We start from the raw sequence: 16,612 nt of genomic DNA, 5'->3' as shown, positions 1-16,612 counted from the left end.
GCTGCCTTCCCCACCCTCATCCTGCCTATTGCCTCACTCACAGTAGCAGTATCAATCAAAGGCCAAGGGCCAGACACTGGATCTGCTGGCTCCAAACCTTCCCTGTCCCAGTCAAACTCCTCATTCAACAACCGGTTATAATGCTCTCTCCATGCATCTTTAATATCCTCATTGTTCACCACTACCCTTCCTTCATCATTCTTCACACACTGCTCACCTATGATATCCCGATTATCCCTCTTCACCTGACCTGCCACCCTAAATATATTTTTCCTTTCCCCATGATTTAGGTTATCAACTAATTGTCTCTGTGACTCAGACTTTGCCCTGTATACCTCTCTTCTAGCCCTACGCTTGGCAGCCAAATATTCCTCTTTGCTACCACCCTTCTTCCATTCCCGGAAAAGCCTTCTTTTCTCCTTAACTGCAGCTTCTACACCCTCACAGGAACAGAGAAGAACTGGGTGGTTTAGGAGGTGAAATGAAAAAAAGGTGAAAGAGATTCTGGGGGAGGTAGTGGTAGAGGGGTGACCTGCGGTCCTACCGGATCCAAGCTCAAATCCCCGCTGGGACAGGGAACAATTTAAGGATTTGAATTTCATGTAAAGCAGACTTTACCAATCTACCAAAAGACCTGCCGACATGTTGTAAAAATACCCCCACTAATACCAATACACCATTCCTGTATGAGACAGCCCTAGCATGTATTTAATAGGGACGGTGGGTGTTAGTGCCGAAATGGTGACATGTAGAGGTGTATGATATGTAAGAAGACTACTAGGCCTTGGGAGTAGGCTGTTAGCCTATCCCCCCTCCCAAAAAAAAAGGCATTGTAAATCATTTCCTGGTGTACAGGACACCATTTGGCTTGTCACTCACATGTAGAGTCACCCACAGACAGAAGGAAGACGAAAGAATGAAGGAAAGAAAGACAGAAGAGGAAGTGTAAAGTCACCCGTAGGCAAAAGGATTATTGGTATTAATTATCGACTGTCAGGGGTAAGGACACTTTCTCAGGGGCCAAGAGTATCAACAATTCAGCATTCGTGAGTGATTAGTCTCTGCTGTGTACTGTTGAGAAAATTTATGAAATTCTCATCTTCAGAGAATCGGTGAAGTAATCCGGCAAAGTGAAAACCTACTACTGTACTTTATTTCATAAGTCGTTAGCTGCCGTGTAAGAGGTGTCTCTCCTTTTTTCTCACATAAGTAGTAGAGATTATATTCAGTGTATATCTTTTCCCATCGTGACAACTGACAACTTATTGGCAATTTATTCATATTTCACTTCCCCCCCCCCTTTGAAACAAATGTATATAAAAAACCTCAGCTTGAACTCTGAATCTATATACCTGAGGCTGACAATGTGAAAAAAAACAGGTATGGAGGCATACACAGTACAATGAAAAGGGCAGATCACAATGTGTTAAAATAGTATGGCCACACTGAGAGAACAGGTGATGAGACACTAATTAAGGTGTACAGATCAAAAGTGGAGGAAGACAGAAGAACATGGTGATTTAGGTGGTGAAATGAAAAAAAGGTGAAAGAGATTCTGAATCATGAAAGTCTAAGCGTCAAGGTGGATTGTTGTCGCTACTGTAGCAATGCTGAGTACACTATAGTACAGGGCAGCCTCCTTACACGACAACTCGTTATGTGATAAATCAGTACAAAGATAATTAAAACGTTATACTCTGTCTCAGTACAACGTTTAAAAATTAATCACGATTTCGCTACAACGATATTTTCGATGGCCACCTCCAAGAATCTCGTACAGATGCTCTGACGCACACAAGCCAAATTGGCTGCCCAGTGTGTACACTGACCATGACTGTTGCCTTTCGTTCCATTTTGTGCAAGAAAGGCCACTGAAACACATTTGTTATCACCAAATAACAGGGTAAGTGCCTAACAAATAGGGCAGTGTGCAATATTAAGTGAAGTGATAGTTACTGAATGTCAAATACTAAAACTTTTGACTTGGAATTTGTGTCAAACTTATGTAACCATCTGCCCCCTTTGAGCCTCTATCATGAAAGGCCACTGAAACACCAATGTTATTGGCAAATAACAGCAAAAGTACCGGTATTTAACAAATAATGCAGTGTGTGACATTAGGCGAAGTGATACCTCATCTATTTTGTGGGGTGATCGTCCAGGCCCTCCAACTGTTCCCATCCTCAGGGGCCCTGGTGATGACTTGTACTAGCATGAGACAAACAAGTTCAGGTGGGTGGCAGAAGTTTTTATATGGACATTTTAGGCTTCGTGGTCGAGGTCACTATTCCTAACCCTACTAAAAGCATGTTACATAGACCTCATTCTGTGATAGTTCGTTTTGCAATAGGGCTTCACTTGACGCAACCTGATCGCATAACAAGGCTGCACTGTACCTGTCTGGCCAAGCAGACCCATCATGGAGGGCGAGACATGGAATTAGGTGTTCAAGGGAGATGACACACTCAGTGATCTAAAACAGGCATGTGATACGATGAGGTAAACTGTAACTTTGCAGGACCTGCTCATGGATAGTTAAAACTGCTTTGTGTATACCACTATATTAGACAGCCAAAAAACTGAAAGTGAGTGAATAAGGTTGTGTTCTCTTCTATTCCAGAAAAAGAAAAAATTCTATCATTAATTACCTGAAAGTCCTTGTGGTCGAGGAGCCAGAATCCTTGAGTGAGCTTAATTAGGGAGGGAGACACAGAGAAGCTAGATGGGTACTTCACCAGCTCCTCCACTACACGCACATACCTGCACCAGTAAATCTATTAATCACTCAATACAAATGATGCCATGCTCCCTCCAAAGGAATCACCCATGCTGAGGTTGGCCATGGTATGGCTGATATTTTCTACTGTACAGACTGGCTAATAACCCAGGTGCCAAAATCATTTAAATACTTTCCAAGTGTTTCTGGCAAAATTAGGATAAAGAAATCCACAATGCTTGCTACGATCTGTAGCAATACGTAAGTCTCAGCTGGGTATTTGACTCTGTATACTGTTATTATAGCTGAGTTTCCTGTCTTAATGTGATGAATGTGTGGTTAGTTTTCAAGCCTGTAACCACACTTTACATCATGGTCAGTCAAATATCGTCATCATCATACAGTAATCATTCCTTTCCCATCCTAGGCAGGGTGAGGAGTAGCAATGTCCAGACAGCCCATATTTGCCCAATCTAATGGGCCACGCTTCCATTCACTCATTATTCAAGCCGCTGGAATCCTGGCTCTATCAGATATGCCAAAAACATTCACCACGTTCTGTAGCTTCACATAATCGTATCCAATTGAGTCAATCCAGACGCTGCCATGTTAAAAAAGATGCCAAAATCCCTGATAATGCATTTCTCCTCACGACATTCATCCAGCCAGCTCGATCTCCTGTCAGTTCCATGGCCTCACCGACTTCCAAACCTCTCTTCCTCACACACTCAGCCACAATATCCCTCCACCTTCTCCTTGGCCTACCTCACCTACTCCCCCCTTCCACATGACCATACTATCTCAGTACACTCTCTTTGATTCTGGTGTCCACTGACTTCCTCACTCCACATCTTTCACGAATCACATCATTTCGTATCCTATCCACCCTCTGTACTCTACATACATTCCTCAGCAGTCCCATCTCCACTGCTCTTACTCTTGACTTTTCATTTTCATGCCACACCATAGTGTCACATCCATGGGTTAAAGCTGGCAATAACACTCCCTCATGTAAGCCTCAAGCAGCTGCAACACTCAAGCCTCTGTTTCTTGTCAAGGCCTTCATTGCCCCAGCTACTTTTCTTCCTTGTCACTCTACTTTCAACTTCTTTTGCACATTTTCCTCTCTTCTCTATCACTGTACCCAGGTATTTGAACCCTCTCACCAATTCCAGTCTCTCTCCATTCACTGCTACATCGCACTGGGAGTCACCTTCTCTCTCAATTACCATCACTTTACTCTTTTCTACATTTACTCTCAAGGCATGATGTTTACAGACATCAGCAAAACTCTGCACTAGCCTACCAAGTTCTTGTCCGGTATTTGCAAGCAGTACTGCATCATCAGCAAACAACAAATCTGAGATATTCCATCCATCACCATTCATTACAAACGCCATCCCTCTCTCCATTACTCGTGTTTTTACTTCTCTCATCACTCCATCCATATATATATATTGAACAACCATGGGAACATCACACAACCTTGTCGCACGCCTACACTGATCGTGAACCATTCACTTAGATTCCCGTTAACCCTCACACATGCTTCGCTACCATCATAAAAACTCTTGACGGCAGCTAGCAGCTTACTCTCTACACCATATATGTGCAAAATTCTCCACAATCTGCCTCTGTCCACTTTGTCATATGCTTTTTCCAGATCCATGAATGCCATAAACACCTTATGGTCCTTCTAACAAGCCTTCTCCACTATCTGTCTCACTGTAAATACTTGGTCAACACATCCTCTGCCGCTCCTAAAGCCACCCTGTTCATCACTCACTAGGACTTCTGATATCTCTCTTACTCTCTCTATAATAATTCCATATACCTTCCCTACCACACTCAATAAACTTATACCACGATAATTCTTGCACTCACTTCGCTCACCTTTATTTTTGTACAGGGGTACAATCACAGCCTTTTTCCACTGTAGGCACAGTTTCACTCATCCATGCCTTCTTACATATCTCCAACACGCACTTCCTTTCACTCTCTCCACTACACTTAAGCGTCTCTGCATACACCTCATCAACCCCACCTGCTCTCCCATTTTTCAGCCGCTTCACAGCACTCTTCACCTGTGCGAGTGTCACGTCTCCTGGTACTGCATTCCTTCTCTGCACACCCCCAAAACCAATCATGTTTGCAGCCACTCTGCTCTCTCTATTCCCATTCATCAGGCTTTCAAAATATTCCTTCCATCTGGTCCTTACTTCATCTCCATGGGTTAATAATCTACCACCTACATCCTTCACACCTTCACATTTCTTTCCACTTTCACCTCTACATTTCTGCACCTCTTTCCAGAATGACTTTCTATTTTCTGAGTAGTTCGCATTCATTTTTCTTCCTAGATCTTCATTTACCTCCTTCTTTTTCCTCTTCGCTAGTCTCTTTATGTGCTTCTTGCTCTCAACATATTCATCTCTACATTTCAACTGAACCTTTGTTCTGTAACCACTTTAGCCACTTCTTCCTCTTTTCCTCCACTGCTCCCTTTACCTCCTCATTCCACCATGCCATACCTTTCTTCTTTGTTGTTAATCTTGCCACACCACACAGCGTTTTAGTATTCCTAACTATGCAATACCAATATGCATTCCACAGGCTGTCCAGATCCATTTCATTCCAATTCACTAATTCTAACTCCTACTCTACTTTGGTCCTGTAATCATCTGCCAATTCTTTGATCCTCAGCTTCTCAACTTTCAGTCTTTCTCCCTGACTGCTCCTCTCTCTCCTGATCCACCTCACTCCTCTCAGCTTGATCTTGCATACCACAATCATATGATCTGACAGACCTCCACATCGTCCACTTATGGCCCTTGTATCAGCAACCATTCCCAGCATTGACCTTTCTACAAGCACGTAATCAATCGGGCTTCTTTCAATACGAACCCCGTTCCCTCTATACCATGTACATTTATGTGCATCTCTGTGTTTAAAATATGAGTTACAAATGCACAACCTCCTCTCCTGACACATATCCTTTAATCTTTTCCCATTATCATTTTCTCCTGGTACTCCATAACAACCCATTATGTCATCCTCAGGACCACTGCCTACTCTTCCATTCATATCCCCATTACAATCACTAGCATTTCTCCCACTACTTCACACTGCTCATCCCAAAACCTGTCTTTCTCTCTCTCACTCCTGTCCTCACACGGTGCATATGCTACAATTACTGCCACTTTCACCTTTTCAAACTTGAATTTGACATACATACACCTCGAGCTGACACATCTGTAGTCTCTCATTCCACTCTGCCACACCTCATTCATCAACAAAGCAACTCCTTCCTTGCATCTTCCTCATCCATTCATTCCTAATCTTACACATTTCACACCCTCCTACTCTCCACTTCGCACTCTTTATCTTTGTTTCACACAATGCCATCACGGCATATCTCGCACTCTTGAACACATTCACCACTTCCACCCTCTTGCTCTCCTCATTCACACCTCTCATATTCCACATGGCCAAGCGTATCTGCCCATTTGGTTGGGGCCCTGGGCAGGTATTTGGCCCTCCGAGGCTCTGAAACGACTGCCAAAATATATAAATAATATAAATAAGTAATACACAACAGGCAATTTCATTCTACTAGTGCAGTCTGATACCACACCACAGGTCAGATATCTGGTATACCCTGTGTCTGCCAACCTGTCTGTAGATTCACACCTAACAGCTGCACCTAAATGGCTAAAGTAATTTTCTTCCTATTGATAAAACAATGTCCTGTATAACACAATTCATAATCATTTATAAATTTTACAGTGACTTTCCATGGGTCTCTGATAATAGCTGAAAGGGTGTGACTTTAAGGGCAGGGTGGATGTCATTTATTTAAAATTATGTCAAATGCTCTTGCCTAAAATGGGATCAACTTACTGACATAACCTATGAGAAGCTTAGACATTTTCTTCTAGGTGTGTGTGTGCGTGTGTAAGGCCGAATTATCCTATATGATCACCTGTTACTTTAACACAATAATAAAACACACACCAGTAATAACCACAATTACAATCTAACTTCTGAATCATAATTATACAATAATCTTGAGTCATTAACTCATCAGTCAGAAGTGATGCTAAATCCAGGAAAAGATACTGTACTATTCTGTGTTTGGTTGTTAATAACCAAACTTTTGAATCATAATTATACAAAAATCTTGAGTCACTAACCCATCAGTCAGAAGTGATGCTAAATCCAGGAAAAGATACTGTACTATTCTGTGTTTGGTTGTTGTAGTCACATCCGGGAGGAGGAAGATGGACAACAAGGATTGGAGGGAGGGAGGTGGGTACAAGCCATTTCCACCTTCTTCCTCCCATGCCTGCCCCACCACGCTGCCAGCATTACATCCACCTTTGCCAGCCTCCTCCAACAGTCCATCTATCATAAGGATCTCATTGCCCTTCAGGGCAGAACTCAGGCGCTGGATCTCTAAGCGCCTGCGAAATGTTGTTGAATTAACCCTGTGAGTCCAAAGATGTCTTTTCATTCTACTCCAGCCATCACAATAATATTATTCACATTCAGATATACTTTACAAAATGGAGGGGATATATTCAGCATTAGTAAATCTCGTCAGTGCAAGGCCATTCCAAACTGAATATAAATAATGAATGTCACCTGGACTGAAGAGTTAAGGGAAATATATCAGACCCAAAAAGAATGTTGCATGGAATGCAGATTACAATGCACCTGAAAGAAAAGCAAGACACACACACACACACACACACACACACACACACACACACACACACACACACACACACACACACACACCTGGATGAATACCAGGAGATGTCATCACACATACCTAAAGAAAACTATTGAGAAAAGCAACATATCAATGGTGGGTGATTTTAATTGTAAAGAGGTCAACAGGGAGGAGTGGGAATCTGGAGTTAATGAAGACTCGTGAGGTAGTACACTATTATATATAGGAATGAATAATGTAATAACCCAGCGGGTCAAAAGAAGAGACAAGATTTACAGGAGATGACATGGTAGCAAGACTAGATTTACTGTTAACCAAAGAACCTGACATAACGGAATCCCTGAAATATCTGTGTCCTAGAGGAAAAAATGATCATGTAGTGATTGAGTTCCGAATGATACAAGGGAATGTGGTGCCAAGAAATGAGCTTTATAGGCAGAGAAGATACAACTTTGGGAAAACAAACTTTACAGGACTGAGGAAATTTTTTGAAAATGTGGACTGGATAAAATTCAGAGAAACAAGAGAGATGCAGAAGAAGTGGGATATCTTTCTAGATATGGCACAGAACGAACGAAGAAGGAGAAGTAATGACAGAAAAAAATCAAGATGATAAAAGAACTAGAAATTCATATACAAGAATAAGCAGAGAGGAAGAAAGGAACTTTGAAAATGGTATATTTGACAAATGTAAGGAAGAACCTAAACTGTTATATGGGTTTGTTAATGGCAAATTGAAACAAAAGGAAGGAATCAACAAACTGATAGTAGAAGAAGAGGTCTATAAAGATGAGGCAATACAAGTTAAAATAATGAACAAATGTATTCAACTAGTTTTCACTAAAAAAGTGATTTTGTGGAGGGGGAGAAAGTGACTAGAAATGTACGGCTAAATGATATAAAAGTGGAAGTGCAGGAAGTGTATAAATTACTGGAAACTCAAGATGTAAGGAAGGCCCCAGGACCAGATGGAATCTCTAACTGGGTACAGAAGGAAAGCATAGATCGACTGGCAGATAAGATTCACAGTTTAATTGTGTGTTCCCTGAAAGAAGAAAAAGTGACTCAAGAATGGAAGAGGGCCAATGTGGTACCAATTTACAAAGGAGGAAATAAGGATGAACCCCTGAATTACAGACCAGTGTCCCTGACCAGCGTGGTCACAAAATTGTGTGAAAGAATCTTGAAAGACAGATGGATAAAATATCTGGAAGATATGGACATTTTGGCAGAAAGTCAGTTTGGATTCAGAACTGGGAGGTCATGAGTCTCTAATCTGCTGTGCTTTTACTCAAAGGTGACTGACACCCAACAGGGGAGAGATGCCTAGGTGGATTGTGTGTATTTAGATCTGGATGAAGCCTTTGTACCCCATAAATGACTAATGTGTTAACTGAACGTCTTGGAGTGGATAAGAGACTTCATGAGATACACAGACTAGTGCCATAATAAAGGACAAAATGGCAGGGTGGAGAGAAGTATTAAGTGGAGTCCCAAAGGGCTCAGTGCTAGCACCTGTAACGTTCCTGATTTATATATACGATAAGGTGGATGGAATGAACATTTATGCAAGTCTGTTATGCAAAGATAATGAGCAGAGTAGAAGCTGAAGAGGACTGTAAAATGCTGCAGGAAGATCTGGACAGGATTTATGACAGGAGCCGGATATGGGAAATGAAATTTTACACAAAAAAATGCAAAATACTGGAAATGGGTAAAAGTAACAGGAGGCAATCACAGAATTATTCGATGGGAAAGGAACCAATCACAAAAATGAGAGAAGAGAAGGATCTGTGAGTGTTGGTCCAGGATCTTGTCATCTGAAAAACATATCAATAAGATTGTCAGAGAAACTTATAAACTCTTGACAAACATAAGAGTGGCATTTCATTACATGGATGAGGAGATGACGGAAAAACTGATAGTGGCTATGATCCGCCCCAGGTTGGAATATGCAGCAGTAGTGTGCTCTCCACATAAAAAGAAAGATACAGTAATCCCCGTACTATCCAGACGCCCACTTTCCGGACACCTCACTTACCGGATATTGTGGGCCTGGACCTTCAGAACCCAAAAATGGCCAAAGAAAGAAAAAAATCCCCTCAAAATCCGAATTTTTTCCCACCCGTAATTTGAAATTGCTACCCAGCGCTGAACACCTGTTTACACCACGGCCCCTTCACCCCTTCCTTCCTCCCTCTTCCCCCCTCCCCTGTCAGGGTTGCCATTTGGTATTTTTCATTACCAAATGTGGGCCAATTTGGTAATGAAAAATTTGTTTGGTAATGAATCAGAATAATGTATTACCAAACGAATTTTTCACATGTATGTGAATACACAGGATGGAGATGGTGGATTGTCTGCTCTCTCTGATTAATCTACTAGCCTACATAGCGTGAAAATAATCAACTTGCTCTTAATTATAAGGAGAGTGATTGCATGTATTTCCATTTGTATATATAATTAGTGAAGAATAAACGCTAGCTTTAAGGATTTGGTAATGAAAAGTTAGATTTGGTAAAGAAAATTGAGGAGTTTGGTAATGTGGTCGAGCTGCGGTCTGGCAACCCTGCTTCACCCTTACCAACAGTTACTGCCTAACTTTGATCATGAGTAGATGCTTATCGTAATGGATGCCGCATGTGCTCGTTTTTGTGAATAAACAGTGAATAAACCGCAACACCTCACTACTAGACCACACGGGAGTTTACAGTGTTGTGCAGTGTTAAGAAATTAGAATTTAGAGTGGAAAGGATTAACTGTGGAGTGAAAACTGGCGGTTGAAACTGGCGTGGTGCAATTAATGGAATGTGCAATGTTAAACAATTATAACTCACAGTGCAAAGAATTACTATAAGTGCGGCACAACACTGGATTACTGTACATGCTTCAAGTTCAATGTAGTGTTGCTCTCGGGTGTCTGCCCCGTCCTCTCCTCCATTCTTCTTTCCTTCCATCCTCTTCTATCTTTCTTTCCTTCATTCTTTCCTCATCCTTCTGCCCATGGGTGACTTTACACTCCCTCTTCTGTCTTTCATTCCTTCACTCTTTCCTCTTCCTTCTGCCTATGGGTGACTCTATATTGAGTGACAAGCCAAATGGTTTCCTGTACACCAGGAAACTATTTACTACGCTGGGTGGTAACCATATAACCAAATTTTGGCGCCTGGTGGTTTAGTGGGTAATTATTCTGCTCCAATCGGATTGAGCCGGTGCAGGTTTATATCCAAGGGGTGGTTGGGGTTTATTGTTCACGTAATGCCACTCAGGGATGAGTGAGGCTGGTCACTCTCATCTTGAATGTCGAGACCAACTGCCTAGCCCCAGGCTCCTACGCTCCTCATGGGGCAACGTAGGATTGGATGATGGATGGATGGATGGCTTCAAGAGCATTTTCACCACTTAGAGAAGGCGGCCACAGACATTGTAAGTATCCTGGCTGAGGTACAGTCACTTCTAATTCCTCATTCTTTGGTTCCTTTTCATTTATTTCATGCTTTATGTTCATTATTGGTGTGAATAGGGTCTTAAATAGGTTTAAATACGTGCTATGCATGTCCAGTAGGGAGTTATTTAGGTGACTTTCAAAGTTAGGATGGGTCCTTAAGTACAATTCCAGGAGGCTGGGGCCCACTATCCGGATGGGACCACTTTCTGGACATGCCTTTGGCTCTATTACATCAGATAGTAGAGGGATTACTGTATAAAAAAGATCAAGAGAATACAAAGAGCCAAGGTGATCACTAGCCTCACAGATCTTTTGTACAAGGAAAGGCTAGAAAAGCTGGGTTTGCCTTCCCTAAAAGAAAGAAGAGAGAGGGGTGACATGACTAAAGTGTTCAGGGCCATGAAGGGAGTAAACAAAATTGACAGAGAAGATCTGTTTGTATGGGATGGGGGAGCAACATGTGGACATGGAAAGAAATTGAAAAAGACAAGTTGCTTCAGGGATATCAAGAAATACAACTTTCCACATTGATCCATTGACATGTGGAATGGCCTGGACAAAGAGATCGTCCGGTCAAAAAAACTTAACGGGTTTAAAGCAAATTTTGACTCTAAGATGGAGAAAGGACCTCACGTGCATTGCTCATTTCCTGTATATCACAACTAAGTAAATACACACACACACACACACACACACACACACGCATAAAACCAACAAAACCAATCTGAATCCACCATCTCCCCCTTTCCGATTTTTGCTACATATGACTCAGGGCATAGAACTTGCAGTCTATTCCTGGAATACAGGGTTGGTGGTGACTACTTCCTGCTTACCTGGCTGCTATTAAGAAAAATAGGCTCCAACAGCCAAAACAAGGAATCTTCAGATTGTTGCTACAAATGAATGGGGACACTTAGTCTTCTACTTTCTTTTGCTTCTACGCAGAAAGACTGATTACACTGCATATGGATTTTTATTAATGCATGGTAAGTATTTCCAATCAAAATTCTTAATGTAAAAAAGGTCAATTATTAAAATCTCCTGCACCCTGACCATCCCATCAGGCATGCATGCTGCAGCCTAAGATTTAGCTGGTTTACATTTGCTTTCTTTATGGATACCAACACCAGGGTAGTGATGGGAAACAATGGCGTGAATTTTACATTGCACCACAGTTTTCCTATCTAAAAGTGAAGATCACTGATAAACTACCATGCAAAAAATTAACTTCTAGACTGACCTGTTGTGATAGATATGTGCAAGGAGGTCTGCTGGGAAGGACACACCAACAGACTGCTCTTCAGGTAGGTCATCAGAGGGTGAAGGTGCCAGCAAACCACAGTGGTAGAACCACAGAACTGCTTCCAAATGTTGCCTCAATAAACACACCACCTGAACACGACTGTCCAGTTCACCTGCACCTGCACACATACAAAATATCAGTTATACTCTTTTCATCTTATTTTTGTCCAGACTTTTGTCCTTTTGCACCTTATCTAACACTGCTCCACAGCAGAAAAACATAACTGTTATGGCTATACATCCATTTCACAGAACTTCTTCCTGACTAGCACCACATTCTAGCATTAATCTATTATTACAACTCAGCATACACAATGAAAAGACTGCAATTCTACACCAGATTTAAGTAAAAAGGGTGCAGACCTTGTTTATCCCAGTGAAGAACAATGTCTTTTTCTTTTTTCTTGGCATTTGCAATTTTATTCTGCCCAGGAGATATATATATATCTTTTTAACTGGAAAAGGGGCTACATATAACCTTAATCAATCTCTTAACCCCTTAACCGCGGGGCGTCACTTTCGTGACGCTTGGGAGCAAGGGATCATACCGCGGGACGTCACTTTTGCGATTCTGTGTTATTTTGAATTCGCCCGGGCTTTCAAATGGTGGCTTGTATCATCTATCAGTACTGCCAATGTCCAAGACTAGTCAGCACTCTTAATCTCATCTGTACTCCCATCCATTGTTGACAATTTAGCCATTTCTCCCCATTCTTGACTCCCCTCCCTACCCCCCCTCCAGTACCCTATCCTCTCGCCTGCCCGGCCGTGCTACGCTAAGTAAATCTTCCCTGGAATTTTCCACTGATTTCATCCATTGAAATAAGCCCTATGCCCTATTCTTATACCAAATAATATATACCAAAAAGAAATAAGGTTAGTGAGAGTGCCATACACCTGGAATTGGCTAATTATCACCTGACAACACCTCACGTGCACTCGTTCGCTAATTTTCGCTGTTTATTTCCCCTTGAAATATGCCATATAATCTATTCTCGTAATAAAAATATATACAAGAAAGGAAGGCAGAAGCCTAAGTAATATTTACATTCACCTGGAACTACCTAATTATTGCAGGCCACCACACTGTATTCTATGCTAAGTAAATCTTCCCTGGAATTTTCCACTGATTTTATCCATTGAAATAAGCCCTATGCCCTATTCTTATACCAAATAATATATACCACAAAGAAATAAGGCAAGTGATAGTGCCATACACCTGGAATTGGCTAATTATCACCTGACAACACCTCACATGCACTCGCTCGCTAATTTTCGCTGTTTATTTCCTCTTGAAATATGCCGTATAATCTATTCTCGTAATAAAAATATATACAGGTAATCCCTTAATTCACGCGATTTTGGTTATCCACGAATTTTTCGTACAATAATTAAAACAAAAAATTATAGTATTCAAATAAGTAATTTTAATATACAAGAGAAATAAATAAAATATAAAAATGCCTACCTGCTGCCCGTGTGCATACATATATGTATGTGTGTGTGTGTGTGTATGTATGTGTGGCAGGTCGGTCTACCATGCACCACACAGTCAGTTTGAATCCAATGGTCGAACCATGGGTGACTTGCGAATCGTTATTTGTGGCTTATTTTTCTGCCTTCCAGTGATTGCTTGCCTTGTCTGCCAACATGGGGCCTAACCGTAGTGCTAGTGATGCATGTGGTAACACACCAAAGCGGGCTGGTAAAGTGGTGTCACTGACAGAGAAAGTTAAAGTGTTGGACAAACTTCAGGGAGGAATGTCGGCGACAATTCTCTGTCAGGACGATTCCCCGTCATTTATTTACATACCAGTTTATTTAGCAAAGTACAGTACACTAGTTTTTTACTTATATGAGTTATAAAATCCCCCTGAAAATCAGTTATTAAAGTATTAATTAATCAATAATAAGTACAGTACCCTCGCATCCAACACGGTAATATTGTCATGCATGGGTCACGTGTTGGACCAAAAACATGTTGGACAAACAATAGAGCTTATGGGGAAAAATGAATTATGTCAGCAACCCTAGGAAAAGTCACCCTAAATACCTACCATATACCTATACATATATTGGTACTATTGTAAGTATAATAAATGATACTGTGCTATGAATGATAACTAACCTTTTAGGATAGTGTTGGTGGGCTTGCTGGGAATGGAAGGTGGTATCCAAGGCTGTAGGTAGTCCTACTATGTACCCGGAGGATGGCTGCTGGCATCACTAGTGGGTAATGGCTGTTGCTCCTCCTCAACCTCCCTCATAAATCCTTCGAAATCACACTCAGAATCACTATCTTCGTTCACAGCCATGGAAGGTCCTGCTTCTGCCTGTCCTAGCACTCTGTAATCCTCGGCAAAGGGCATGCTTCTCACACTGTTGCCAGATCCCCGTCTCGTGACTGTGGAAAGTGATCGCTGTCGCTGACTCGGTAGAGAATAAGGAGAAGCAACTTTGTTTATAAACTGGTACACACGCCGATGAGAAGGGTTTCAAAACGATTGATATTTATTCTAAAATATTAATATGTATTCAGTGTCAGGCTAAATGTTCAATGCTGTAGTACGATACATTCTCTGTTGAGTCGCCTGGGTTTTGGTCACACTGTTTTGCCTGTCGTATCCTCGGCAGGAATCCATCCAGATGAATTCCAAATGCCCGTGGTATCGTCGGCAATTTTACCACATTACCGTTCCGATTTACCATCGTATCCTCGGCAAACCTGGTATGAAGTGCCGTGTGATAGCCTTCGGCTGCCAGGAGCTTGTCTTGGTTTTTTATTATGGTCCTCACGTTGGTTTCATTCATGTCGTAGGCCTTGGCAATGTCAACTTTCCTCTCCCCTTTCTTCTTCCTCTCGATGCTTTCTAGTTTGGTGGCCTGATGGAGGTGCCGACGCTTCTTGGGGTTCTCAGAAGGCTTCCTAGGCATCGTGAGCTGGGTAAAATGCAGTAACAAGGGCAGAAAAAGCAGCAAGAAAAAAGCACCTTCCAATGCGAATTATGCGACTGAGTGGCGCTGTGGCGGGAGAAATTTAAACAAAACATCACGTGACAGCAGAAGCTTTTTTAACTGGGTGGCATCACGATCACGTCACGATAGCAGGCAGGGAAGGCTACTTGATCAGAAGTTTTCATTGGCTATCATCATCATGGGAATGTCCAGTATGACCGTGTTGGACCGAGGGTGATCGTGCAAGAGGTTAACTCTGTGGATTTCATCCACTTCTCGGAGCTCTGTGAGTGTTATGCTATCACACTCGTGTTGCAGTAATTAAATCGTATTAAATAATACTAATTATTTGCTCTCCGTGCTGGACCCGAATCGTGCTGGACTAACGCATGTTGGACGCGAGGGTACTGTATATTAATGGAATGATGGGGAATCGTCCATGTTTTGACGGTGAATTGACTTGATGGTGAATTGTCTCAGAACCGTATGTTTGGGGTGAGTCAACTGTTCATACAATAAAGAAGGCAGAACGTAGCATATGGGAGACAGTGAGCGCTAGTGAACCAGACTGTGTTAAAGTGTCTCCACCTACGCCTGTGAACTGTCTTGGAACCATGTGTTTGGGGTGAATGAGTCAACTGTTCATACAATAAAGAAGGCAGAATGTAGCATACGTGAGGCAGTGAGGGCTAGTGCACCAGACTGCTGAAGTGTCTCCACCTATGCCTCTGCTTGTCAGGTTTCAGTTTTAAATTTCTTACATTTTTGTTGTTTTTCATACTTTAGGCTAGTTTATAAGGTGTATGTAGTGCATAAACAGTATTATTCAGATGTAATACACTTAACTGACATGCGTAATTATGTGCACACAAGGGAAAAACGTATACGCGAATTTACCACATACGCGAAAGGTCTGGGAACCTAACCCTCACGTGAATTAAGGGCTTACCTGTATAAGGAGGGAAGGGAGAAGCCCAAGTGATATTTACATTCACCAGTAACTACCTAATTTATAATGTATTGTCTAGATTTCCTGCCAATCATTTCATAGCTATATATTAGCAGCTCTCACGAGGCTGATGTTGGCAGTAATGCATTCTCCCCATGTAGGGGGCCAGGCCCACCAGTATCAGTTTACTGTCGTCTTTCAAGGTGAAAGTACGTCGGATTCACTCCTGTTAACTTCCGCCGCTTTTTAGCCCCATGCAAAGGGCCATGTGACCTCTAACCCCTACTAAACCTCGTGTGGAAAGAGGTAAAGGGCTGACAATTGATAGAGAGTGACTACGATCGTTCTGGTGAGTAAAACAGTGCAAGTGGAATTGTAAATAATGTGTAAACAGCAAGTGAAAGCAATGAATGTAAATATAAGTGAACAGTGGAAAATAGTTTTATAAGTTACTTCAAGTGACAGTGCATAACACAGTGTAAATAAAATAGAAATGTAAATAATGTA

At 41.8% G+C, this 16,612-nt stretch overlaps 1 protein-coding gene across 1 annotated transcript in view; it reads right to left on the bottom strand.

The window, feature by feature from the left end:
- The window catches only part of Elys (AT hook containing transcription factor 1 homolog), a 137,900-nt gene that overhangs the window by 87,386 nt on the left and 33,902 nt on the right, over positions 1-16,612 (bottom strand). Inside the window, exons 13-15 of the mRNA XM_080283442.1 lie at positions 12,140-12,320; positions 6,910-7,179; positions 2,649-2,760 (exon numbers count right to left, since the gene is read on the bottom strand). Of these exons, the coding sequence (XP_080139568.1) occupies positions 2,649-2,760; positions 6,910-7,179; positions 12,140-12,320 (563 nt within the window). The remainder of the gene's footprint in view (positions 1-2,648; positions 2,761-6,909; positions 7,180-12,139; positions 12,321-16,612) is intronic.

The sequence above is a fragment of the Coenobita brevimanus genome, chromosome 97 (assembly GCF_032717465.1).
Source record: "Coenobita brevimanus isolate Jiangsu-jjx chromosome 97, ASM3271746v2, whole genome shotgun sequence".
In the NCBI taxonomy this organism is placed as follows: Eukaryota; Metazoa; Arthropoda; class Malacostraca; order Decapoda; family Coenobitidae; genus Coenobita; species Coenobita brevimanus.
This window is presented reverse-complemented; position numbering and strand designations above follow the sequence as displayed.